The sequence below is a fragment of the Babylonia areolata genome, chromosome 1 (assembly GCF_041734735.1).
Source record: "Babylonia areolata isolate BAREFJ2019XMU chromosome 1, ASM4173473v1, whole genome shotgun sequence".
NCBI classification, from domain to species: domain Eukaryota; kingdom Metazoa; phylum Mollusca; class Gastropoda; order Neogastropoda; family Buccinidae; genus Babylonia; species Babylonia areolata.
The window spans coordinates 17,781,269-17,793,768 of record NC_134876.1 but is presented as its reverse complement, the minus strand read 5'-3'; the positions used below and the strand labels follow the sequence as shown (position 1 = coordinate 17,793,768).

At 42.7% G+C, this 12,500-nt stretch overlaps 1 protein-coding gene across 2 annotated transcripts in view; it reads right to left on the bottom strand.

Annotated features, from left to right (window-relative positions):
* LOC143280238 (uncharacterized) overlaps positions 1 to 12,500 on the bottom strand; it is a 188,346-nt gene that overhangs the window by 128,547 nt on the left and 47,299 nt on the right. For both annotated transcript variants that reach the window (XM_076584874.1, XM_076584881.1), the window contains exon 4: positions 931 to 1,115. In XM_076584874.1, the coding sequence (XP_076440989.1) occupies positions 931 to 1,115 (185 nt within the window). The remainder of the gene's footprint in view (positions 1 to 930; positions 1,116 to 12,500) is intronic.

Here is a 12,500-nt window from a genome sequence, read left to right as displayed (position 1 = left end):
TCTGAGCACACTGGTTCGAATCCCTGCATTGAGAGCACTGGTTTGAATCCCTGCACTGAGCAAACTGGTTTGAATCCCTGCACTGAGCACACTGGTTCGAATCCCTGCACTGAGCACACTGGTTCAAACCCTTGCACTGAGCACACTGGTTCGAATCCCTGCACTGAGCACACTGGTTCGAATCCCTGCACTGAGCACACTGGTTCGAATCCCTGCACTGAGCACACTGGTTCAAACCCGTGCACTGAGCACACTGGTTTGAATCCCTGCACTGAGAGCACTGGTTCGAATCCTGGCACAGTCACCAATTTCATCCCCCACCACTAGATCTTGAGCGGTGGTCTGGAAGCAAATTCTTCCGATGAGATGATAAAAAGAAAACCAAGGTCCCAAATGCAGCATGCACTTAGCATACGTAAAAGAACCCACGACAACAAAAGGGATGTCCCTGGCAAAATTCTGTAGAAAAATCCAGTTCAACAGGAAAACAATTTTTTTTTTAAAAACTGCAGGCAGGAAAAAAAAAAAAAAGAAAAAAAAAGTTGGTGCTCTCAGTGTAGCAACGCGCTCTTCCCGCGGAGAGTAGCCCAAATTTCACAAAGAAATCTGCAATGATAGTTTCAGTTTTAGTAGCTCAAGGTGGCGTCACTGCGTTCAGACATATCCATATACGCTACACCACATCTGCCAAGCAGATGCCTGACCAGCAGCGTAACCCAACGCGCTTAGAAAGAAACTGATCTCCCCGGCGGGGAATTGAACCCCGGTCTCCCGCGTGACAGGCAGGGATACTGACCACTATACTACCGAGGAGCTGTGATAAAAAAAGAGTAACACAACACAACACAACACAATACCATACCATACAACACAATACCATACAACACAAAACAAAGTGAACAGATGTGGTGGTGTGTCTTTCCCACCCACCTATCCAGACGTGCACAGGTTCAGCAGTGGTGGCAGGGACTACCGCGCCGGCCAGGTGCACCGGGTCCGCCTCGTGGGTCTGGTTCGTCTGGTGCGCCTGGTGCAGGGACACCGCGTCTTGCAGCAGCCACCCCAGCCTCTGGTTCTGGTTGAAGCCCTCCACCTCTCCCAGCCCTCCTCCCACGCTGAAGAAAACACCACCACCACAATGCGCATACATGGTTCTATTGATAAAAAAACCACACAAACCCCCCCAGTGTACATGGATCTATTGGGAGAAAAAACACAATGCACATGGATCTATTGAAAAAAAACACACACACACAATGTACATGGATCTATATGGGGTTTTTAAAAAACACAATGCACATGGATCTATTGGGGGAAAAACACAATGTACATGGATCTATGGGAAAAACCACACAATGTACATGGATCTATTGGGAAAAAACACACAACCACAACGCACATGGATCTAATGAAGAAAAACCCACAATGTACATGGATCTATTGGAAAAAACACAATATACATGGATCTATTGGGGGGGAACCCACAATGCACATGATCTATTGAAAAAAACACAATGTACAGGGATCTACTGGGAAAAACCACAATGCACATGGATCTATTGATAAAAAAACATAATGCAAATGGATCCATTGAAAAAACCCACAATGCACATGGATCTATTTAATCTATTGAAAAAAAAATATGCATATGGATCAATTATATCTGTCTTCTCCTTCTTCTCCTCTTTCTTCTTCTTCTTCCTTCAACTCTGTGAAGAGTCAATGAGGTACCACACACAAGAACTGTTCACCAGATTCCTCCATGTCTGTTGGTTGTGTGTTTCAAAGCCTTCTCCTTCTCCTTCTCCTCCTCCTCCTCCTTCTTCTTCTTCTGCACCCTTAACTCACTCAGTACGGCCAGTCCTCTCTTCTCCTCTATACAGACCCCTCGGATGTCCAGTGGGTGTCTGAATGACCCAACCTTTAGCTTCTGTCGCCAGAATTGTGGTATTCTTTGTCAACATTCACCTCTTCAGTATAAGAGCCTTCCACTTGCAATATTTTGATGATGGTAATTGGGGTGAAACGCTGTTAACGTCGTCTCTTTTGCCGTTCGTATGGAGAGAGTTAACTCTGTTAAGAATCACTGGAACACTGCTTAGAACAACTGTTTTCAAGATTCTTCCTGGTCTGTCAGTTGTGTGTCAAAGCCTGGGCCTCTGCAAGTGGTTTTCCAAGCCCATGCTGCAAATTTGTCGTTCCATCTTTACTTTTCTTGTCTTCCCCTCCCATCCATCTCCCTCAAGGAGGGTTTTTTAGTTTTTAGCAGGGACCACTGGCTAATGTGTGTGGCAAGTGACAAAATACATGTGTGTAGCAACCATGAAAAAAGAAATTACAAGCAAACCGCAGCTTTGGAATCTGTTGTCAGTCAATTTTTTCTTTCCGTGTCTTCCCTCCCATGATGATGGAGTCTCCCGTCGGACTGACGGAGTAGGCAGGCAGGCTTATCTGTCGGTGTGTGTCCTCATATGGGAGAAGAGGCCAATTCTGGATGCGCAGCACTTCCCACTGGTGTTGCAAGGGAAAACGTCTCCAGAAGTTGAGCCCTGCTTCCTTCGCTCACGTTTCTCCTTAATGGCCAGCGTTCTCTTGTTTTCAAACGTCTTTATGCCACTAGAGCACAGCATCCTCCAGCGAGAGCGGTCAAGAGCATCAGTTTCCCAGGAAGCGATGTCTATGTCACAGGCTTTGAGGTTTGTCTTCAAGGTGTCCTTGAAGCACTTGCTGGGTTTTCCAAGTTGGCGGTGGCCTTCCTTCAGCTGGCCATACAACAGCATCTTCAGGATCCTGCTGGCACTGGATCAGCAGGCTTTCCATGCTGGGCAGACTGCTCCTCTCTAGGACCTGGATGATGGAGAGCCTGTCTTGCCACTTTATGCCGAGGATCTTTCGTAGGCATCTCTGGTGAAACTGATCAAGTTGTTGAATGTGATGGCAATACCCTCCCATCCATCTCCCTCAAGAAGGGTTTTCAGTTTTTAGCAGGAACGATTGGATTATGTGTGTGGCAAGTGACAAAATACACTGGTGTGTAGCAACCATGAAAAAAAAAGAATCATCAGCTTAGGAATGTACATATCTTTGGATATGTGGCCAGTGACAAGAGACAGGAGGAAGGAGGAAGACCAATACACAGCCATCAAGACATTCCTCTGCTCCTGCTGTGCTGTGCTCATGTGGCATGTGTTTGGTTTGTGCATCCAACATTGTGAGGATGTGTGAAAACCCACAACTGACTGAATCTGACCACTGTGGGCTTTTACAGGCCACCATGCCACCACACACACATACACACAAACACAGACACACATGCATGCACACGCTTGCATACACACACACACACACACACACACACACACACACACACACACTGTGGGATAAAGTAAGAAGTGATGAAAGTGTTTTTCCTTTTCAGAAACACGTAGGAGACGGCTTTCCATCACAAAAGAATATGATTAACCTAACACACATAATACACACCTATTTCATCTATTTCTGTGTCAACAAGAAAACCAAAATAGTGCATTGTCAACAACAGGCTAGGAAGAGGATTTTTTCCTTTCTCCTGACATCAACCCTTACCCAACCTCCCACTCTCCCACCCCCACCCACAAATCCATCCAAGTTGGGTTATTTTGTGTGTGTTTTTTTTCTTCCAGTGCAAAAATAATTCATATGCCTGTGCATAGCAAGGTTTACATAATATACAGCCCAATGCACAATGACTGGAAAAAAAAAAAAAAAAAAGAAGTTTTTGAGCACTCTGCCTGGTGATGATGTATCTTCCTGAGTTTTTTTGGTTTGGGGTTTGTTTGTTTTTTTTGTTTTTGTTTTTTAATTTCTTTTTATCACAACAGATTTCTCTGTGTGAAATTCAGGCTGCTCTCCCAAGGCAGAGCGCATCGCTATACTACAGCGTCACCCATTTTTTTGTGTTTTTTCCTGTGTGCAGTTTTATTTGTTTTCCCTATCAAGTGGATTTTTCTACAGTATATTGCCAGGAACAACCCTTTTGTTGGCATAGGTTCTTTTACGTGCGCTAAGTGCATCCTGCACACGGGACCTCGGTTTATCATCTCATCCAAATGACTAACATCCAGACCATCACTCAAAGTCAAGTGGAGGGGGAGAAAATATCGGCAGCTGAGCTGTGATTCAAACCAGCGCGCTTAGGTTAGATTCTCTCGCTTCCTAGGCGGACACGTTACCTCTAGGCCATCACTCCACTGGTGACAGAACAATGCCACCACCCACTTCCCTCCTCCATTTACCTTGCTTCATTAATGGTGATGATGATGATAAAAGTACTTATATAGTGCCTATCCTTGGTTGCAGACCAAGCCCTAAGCATTTTACCAACACATAGTCATTTGCACAACAGGCTGGCCTACCTGGACAGAGCTGACTTATAATTGCCTTTAGGCACTCATGGTTCGTTTCCTGTGTCATTCAGTCAGGTCACTCAAACATTACACTCATACAGACGTGGAACATTTTACGTGTATGACCTTTTTGTTTATTTACCCCCACCATGTACGCAGCTATACTCCATTTTAGGGGGTGTGCATGTTAGGTATGCTCTTGTTTCCATAACCCATTGAACACTGAGATGGATTACAGGATATTTAATGTGCATTTTTTATCTTCTGCGCGCATATACACATGAAGGGGGCTCAGGCATGGTAGCATGTCTGCACATATGTTGACCTTGGAGATCAGAAAAATCTCCTTACTTTACATATCAGGCATTGTTACCAAGATTCGAACCCGGGACCTTCAGACTGAAAGTCCAACGCTTTAACCACTCGGCTATTGCACATCTATGCACCATGCCTAATCAATGTACCTTGCTCATTTAATGTACCTTGCCAAATCAATATACCTTGTCAGATTAATAATGTACCTTGACGAATCAATGTACTTTGCCCAATAAGTGAACCTCGTCCAATCAATGTAGCTTGACAAATTAATGTACCTTGACCAATTAATAAACTCTGTCCAATCAATATACTTTGCCCAATCAATGCCTCCTGAGAAATTAATGTACCTTGCCCACTTTTTAATGCACACTGCCCAATCAATGTACCTTGCCTTATCAATGTACCAAAACTAATCAATGTAGCTTGCCCACTCAGTGTAGATTGCTGAATAATGTACTTTGCCTAATTAATGCACCTTGCTCAATGAACGTACCTTGACAAATTAATCCCCCTTGGCTAATCAATGTACCTTGCCTAATAATGTACCTAGCCAAATTAATGCACCTTGCCTAACAATGTACCTTATCTAGTTAATATACCTTGCCCAATCAATTTACCGTGCCCAATCAATGAACCGTGCAGATCAGTTTACCTTGCCTTAAAGCATCTTGCGCTATGGATGTACCTTGCCCTATGGATGTTCCTTGCCTAATCAATTCACCCTTTCCAATGTCTGGGTAACATTCCACAGTACTGATCAACAAATTCTTCCCTCCCTGACCCCCCTTCCACCATCCCCACCCTACATCCACCACCTGTTTATGTTCTTTGATCCTAAAGCTGTGAGTGTTTTAACTGGTGAGTATGGTTCACTACTAGTATCAAAAGAAGACATCTGAAATTTTAAACAACTTTCTTCTTCTTGTTCTTTTTTTTTCCTTTTTTTTTTTTTTTTTTTTTCTTTTTTTTTTTTAAGAAAACAAATCTGATATATATGTAGAAGCAGTGCTTGGATGCATTCACTGTGTGAAGACTTATTGGGCCAACTTGTTGTGCCAATGAAAAATACTGAAAGTATTGAGTAAATGAAACCAGTGCCACACATGGGTGCTGGTTTCCTTCACTCGATATTTTCGGTTTCTTTTGTAAGACTCACATGGACAGGAACACTTTGGGCAGGGCTGAATAATTCTGACATGGGTTAAATTCTTTGCTGTAATCAAAGTAATGAGGTAACGACTGAAATTGCTAATGATAACTTTCTGGCTCTGCTAAGTGAAAATTACTGTTGATTCATCTTCTGACGCTAGTATTTCTGGATAACCGATGGTAGCCCATCCTTTTCCTGCATTTCTTTTTTTTTTTTTTTTTTTCATCCTGGTTTGTAACCCCATTTCCTTATCCTGATTCAGTGGCTATGCAACAGAATGATTAACATGAATGTACTTTGAGATATTTGTGATTGTCATCACACATCTGTGGTGAGTCAGAATGAATGATCTCAACAAAAACAAAGAGCCTGAATAGAAAGAGAAAGGCGCAGCATTTTCTGACAAAGATCTGGCAAAAAGCCAGCAAAACACAAGAAAAGGAGAGAGAGAGAGAGAGAGAACAATCTTTATGACCATCTAGATAAGAGAGAAAAAACAACAACAACATCAAAAAAGTTCCACGAATCCATGAACAGAAGGAACTCTGTTTTTAAATTCTGTAGTGCTGCAACAGCTGGAGGTAATTCCTGGTTAAAATCTGTACCGGATAACATCATTACACAGGCTGTGCATGTTTGTGTTTGCATATCTGTAATAGTCTTACGGTTTATGTTTTCATGTCAAAACAATTTACGTATTTGTGTGCTTGTGTGTGTGTGTGTGTGTGTGTGTGTGTGTGTGTGTGTGTGTGTATATATATATGTGTGTGTGTGTGTGTACACGTTTGTGTGTGTATATGTGTGTGTGTGTGTGTGTGTGTGTGTGTACACGTGTGTGTGTGTGTGTGTGTGTGTGTGTGTGTGTACATGTGTGTGTGTGTGTTTCTCTGTGTGTCTGTCTGTGTCTGTCTGTGTCTATATCTGTGCGTGCACGCATGCATGCGTGCCCATGACAAAATACAAAAAAAACAAAAAAAACAACCAACAACTCCAACATAAAGCTCCAAGCCAACAAACAAAGCCAATTCCCCAGCCCAGGACTCCCCAAGCCCTCAGACATGTTGCTTACAGGCAGCAGGGATCAAATCATAACCCAGATGTTCACACACACACACACACACACACACACACACAGGCAAGGCATACCTCAGCTCAGCACCAACAGCGGAACTGCCTGGGTTCTGTGAGAGTGAGAGAGAACAGAACCCTACAATGCCATCTTCTCTCTCTCTCTCTCTCTCTCTCCCCTTGCTTATTCTACTTCCCTCATTAAAGAAAATTCATTCATTCATTCATTCATTCATTCATTCTCTATCTGTCTCTGTCTCTCTCTCTCTCCTTGCTTATTCCACTTCCCCCACTAAGAAAATTCATTCATTCATTCATTCATTCATTCATTCTCTCTCTCTCTCTCTCTCTCTCTCTCTCTCTCTCTCTCTCTCGCTCGCTCCCTCCCTCCCCCGCCCCTCTCTTTCTCTCTCTCTCTCCTCTCTCTCTCTCCCTCTCTCTCATTCTCTCTCTCTCTTTCTCGCCACCCCCCAACTGTAACCCTAATTAGTCCCATTACTGTGTGGTGTGGCATGGTTTTGGTGTGGTGAGGTGTGGTGTGGTTGGTGTGGTGTAATGTGGTGTAATGTGGTGTGGTGTGAAGTGGTGTGTTGTGGTGTGGTGTGATGTGGTGTGGCATGGTTTTGGTGTGGTGAGGTGTGGTGTGGTTGGTGTGGTGTAATGTGGTGTGGTGTGGTGTGGTGTGAAATGGTGTGGTGTGAAGTGGTGTGGTGTGAAGTGGTGTGGTGTGGCATGGTTTTGGTGTGGTGAGGTGTGGTGTGGTTGGTGTGGTGTAATGTGGTGTGGTGTGGTGTGGTGTGAAATGGTGTGGTGTGAAGTGGTGTGGTGTGGTTGGTGTGGTGTGTTGTGGTGTGGTGTGGTGTGGTGTGAAGTGGTGTGGTGTGGTGTGGTGTGGTGTGGTGTGAAGTGGTGTGGTGTGGTGTGGTGTGAAGTGGTGTGGTGTGAAGTGGTGTGGTGTGGTGTGGTGTGTTGTGGTGTGGTGTGAAGTGGTGTGGTGTGGTGTGGTGTGGTGTGGTGTGAAGTGGTGTGGTGTGGTGTGGTGTGGTGTGGTGTGGTGTGAAGTGGTGTGGTGTGTTGTGGTGTGGTGTGGTTGGTGAGATGTAATGTGGTGTGATGTGATGTGGTGTGGTGTGGTGTGAAGTGGTGTGGTGTGTTTTGGTGTGGTGTGGTGTGGTTGGTGAGATGTAATGTGGTGTGATGTGATGTGGTGTGGTGTGGTGTGGTATGGCACAGTGCAGTGTGATAAGAGTGTAGTGCAGTGCACTATGGTGTGTATTACTGGTCAAACTGTGAAATGTTATCTCCATCACCGTCCTATATCATCACACTGTTTGCACATGCTCTCTGCCAAAATTAATCCAAGTAAGGAAAAGAAAAAGAAGAAAAAAAAAGAGACAGAGACAGACACAGAGAGAGAGAGAGAGAGAGAGAGAGAGAGAGAGGAAGGGGTGCTGCAGAAAAGAACACTGGAAAGAAATAAGAGGGGTAGATGGATGGGTGGATGTGGATGGTGAGGGGGGTAGGGGGGGGGGGGGAGGAGGGAGCAACCTAGCAACGACCCCCATCACTTTCCCTACCCCCACCTCATTATTTACTGTGTGTTAATATTATCATAGTTATTATTATCAGTATCATTATTATCATTATTATTATCATTTGTTGTTGTTGCTATTATTATCATAATTATTATTATCATGATTATTATCATTGTTACCGTTGTTGTTGATGATGTTGTTGTTATCATTATTGTCATCATTATCATTGTAATTCTCATCCTCATCATTTGTAGAAGTAGTAGTGGTATCATCATCTGTTCATCATCATTGCCATTGTTATCATTATGATATGATATGGATATTTATAAGTTGTATAATGCCTATCCTCGGTCTGAGACCAAGCTCTGAGCACTTTACAAACACAGTCATTTGCACAACAGACTGTCGTCCATCTGGGCATTCTTTTTTTTTTTTTCTTTTGCCAATTCCGTCTTTGGGTTTACAATTTCAGCATAGTGTCAATGAGGTCTTCTCGTTCATAATTTTACACCATAATATCACACAATCATTCTGTTATAATGTACAATGATTTTTTTTCTTTCACAACTGGACGCTTATGTACATAAAATAAACCAAGGGGCGTTCATAATTTGGTTCCTGTCTCATTCAGTCTGGTTTCAGTCACACACACACACACACACACACAGAGAGAGAGAGAGAGAGAGAGAGAGAAACATGTAACTTACTCCATGTATGACTGTTTATTACCCTGCCATGTAGGCAGCCATACTCCATTTTCAGGGGTGCGCATGCTGGGTATGGTCTTGATTCCATAACTCACCAAATGCCGACATTGATTATAGGCTCCTTAGCGTGCGTATTTGATCTTCTGTGTGTGTGTATGCACATGAAAGGGGTTCCAACACTATCAGGTCTGCACCTGTGAGACTGGAAAAGATCTCCGCCCATGACCCACCAGGCGCACCGGGGGATCAAACTCAGGAAACTCTGGAAAAGAATCCAGTGCTCTGACCATTCAACCACCACATTATTTGTATTTGTATTTCTTTTTGTCACAACAGATTTCTCTGTGTGAAATTCGGGCTGCTCTCCCCAGGGAGAGCGCGTCGCTACAGTGATAGCGCCACCCTTTTTTTTTTTTTTTTTAACTTTTTTTCCTGCGTGCAGTTTTATTTGTTTTTCCTATCGAAGTGGAGTTTTCTACAGAATTTTGCCAGGAACAACCCATTTGTTGCCGTGGGTTCTTTTACGTGCGCTAAGTGCATGCTGCACACGGGACCTTGGTTCATCGATTCATCTGAATGACCATCATTATCATTATTTTCATCCTCCTCCTCCTCATCATTATTATTATTTGTATGAGACTAACAGTTTATTTTTGTCCACCCCAAATGAGGCAGATTCTTTGAACTTCAAAGTTGGCCACATGGAGGTGGTGATGGTGATGTGGTCTTTTTAGTGAGCGTATATAATAAAGATTCCTCAAAGCAAAAAAATACATAAAACGTTCAGTAAAATTCAGCAGCGCTTTCAAACGCACTGCACTGTGTTCACCTTTGTAACACCTTTGACAGGATTAATACAACATCCACACCAGCGACAAACTCAAAGAGTTGCATCAATCACCTGCCTTGCTGTGACTGTGCTTTCAATACAATGAACTCTTTCACTTTGTTTAAAAAAAAAAAAAAAAATCTTTGTACCACCCTCCAGCCATGTTTGTGAGCAGGAGTTAAAAGAGACTGCATTGCAGTGTAAACAGCCTCAAACTTACCCCCATACTAGGTTTTACCCCAGGGTTATTCTGGGCTGGGATCATATGAACCCCTGGGGTAATTTGTGGTAAGTCACGATTGACAGAAAACCCCACCCCCCTGATAGGAAATTACCAACGGGTTTGATCCAATTATCCAGAACGGGTTGGGGGGCAGAGGGGGTGGGGGTGGGGGGGGGGTGTGTGGGTGTGGGGGCAGGGGGGGGTGTCATTCTGGGCTAGCCTTTACTGACTCCCTCAGCCTCCTCCCCTTCTCAATAATAACTTTACAAAAACAAATGTGGAGAGTTTTCCTTTGCTTGCCCATATAGTTTCTGACTGCTCCCAAAACTTACCCCCCAGGGGATTATTTCAATCCTTTGTAAAATGATCCCCCTATCCATCATAAGGGGTAGGGGAGGGAGATGAATACAGCTAGTGGGGGTCAGTTCTGACCAAGTAAATTTCACACCTGGGGGGGTCATTCCAGGCTAGTTTATGCAGGCCCAGAGGCTAATCTGGGCCAGCCTGATTTTTTTTTTTTTTTTTTTTTTTAACTTAAAAAAAAAAATTCTGCAAAGACATGTATACAATACAGAGAACAGTATGAAACGAACAATATAAAATGAACAGTAGCATCCACAAGGGAGAGAAAGACAAAACAAAATAAAGTTTTATATATATATATATATATATATATATATATATATATATATAAAGCAACAACAACAACATCAACAAATACAGAAAAAAAAGAAAAAAAAAAACTTGTCCAATCATTCAATCAATTAATGTTTACACATTATTGATTGCAGTAATCATGATGATTTAAGATGACATTAATAATAAAGAGACTAGTTGTAACACAGCAACAGCATCAATTACGTCAACTATTACAGTAATGGCATCAAGGATGAGGCGAAAGCGAGTGGTAGCATTATGATATCATAACAAGGAGCAATGAGTAAACCACTTCTACATTATTGGAAAAGAAAGCTTGTAGTTAATCACATTGTAAAGACAACAACAAAAATAACAAGAGAGGCAAGGCCTTCAAGACTCACTTGTGATACACTGAAAAAAAAATCTAATCATTAAAATGTGTTCTGTATTTGTTATTATAAAGCTTCTCGTTTAAAAAAAAAAGAAGTCCTAACCAGATTTTGAATTAAGTCCCCTAGCATTAATTACAGAGTAATTTCCCTTTTTTACTATCTGCACCAAAACGTTTGCAAAATAAATAAAACTTCCATGCTTAGCAAAAGAAGTTCCTGTTTGAACAAAAAATGATAATAATGACTGCTCTTGTTGTTGGGTCAGAAGATCAGATCAAAGTGCCAAGTTTAGAGAATACAAAAAATATAACAGTAAATGCAGTTTGCATATAACTAGGCTTCATTTTTTCTTTTTTTTTTTTTTTTTTTTGTGCCCATTCCAGTGGTGCAATATTGTTTCAAACAAGATGACTGGAAAGAACTGAATGTTTCCTATCTTTATGCCTAATTTGGTGTCAACTGACAAAGTATTTGCAGAGAAAATGTCAATGTTAAAGTTTACCACGGACACACACACACACACACACAGACAACCGAACACTGGGTTAAAACATAGACTCACTTTGTTTACACAAGTGAGTCAAAAATTCAGGCCAGCCAGATTTGATCCCCCGGGTAAAATCTAATGGTGGTGTTGGTGAATATAGGCTGCTACAGCTGGTTGCATGTGGGCCCCTCCCCTGTCAGGCATTCTGTGTTTTGTGCAGTGAAAGGCTCCTTGCTGTGTGTACCTTGGAACAGCGTGATGGGTTTGTGCACACTCTCATCGCCTGCTGTCATTTGCTGACACTTGACTGACATACACATCCAATATGAACGTTTGGGTGGGTGGGAGGGTGCGTTGGTGCGAGAGTGTGTGTGTGTGTTTGTGGGTTGTTGTTGTTGTTTTGTTTTGTTTTGTGTTTTTTTTTTGGGGGGGGACGGGGGGAGGGGGGGGGAGGCCTGGGGGGGGGGGAGGAGTGAATGCGTATGTGTGTGTGTGTGTGTATGTGTGTGCGTGTGTGCGTGTGTGTAGTGTTGTGTATGTGTGTGTTTGCATGTGTGTGTGCAATTGCGCAAGTGTATTATATGATTATGCTCTACAAGTTAATTGCCAGAATCAAATCTGACAAAGTAGCAGGTACATTTTATCCATTTATTTCCAAATTCTCAAGGACTTTATATACAATATACGTTAGATACCAGATGTCTTATATGCTAGACTTTCAAACATACTTTGTGCATTGTCAAGCACTTGATGATTCAGAATTCAAC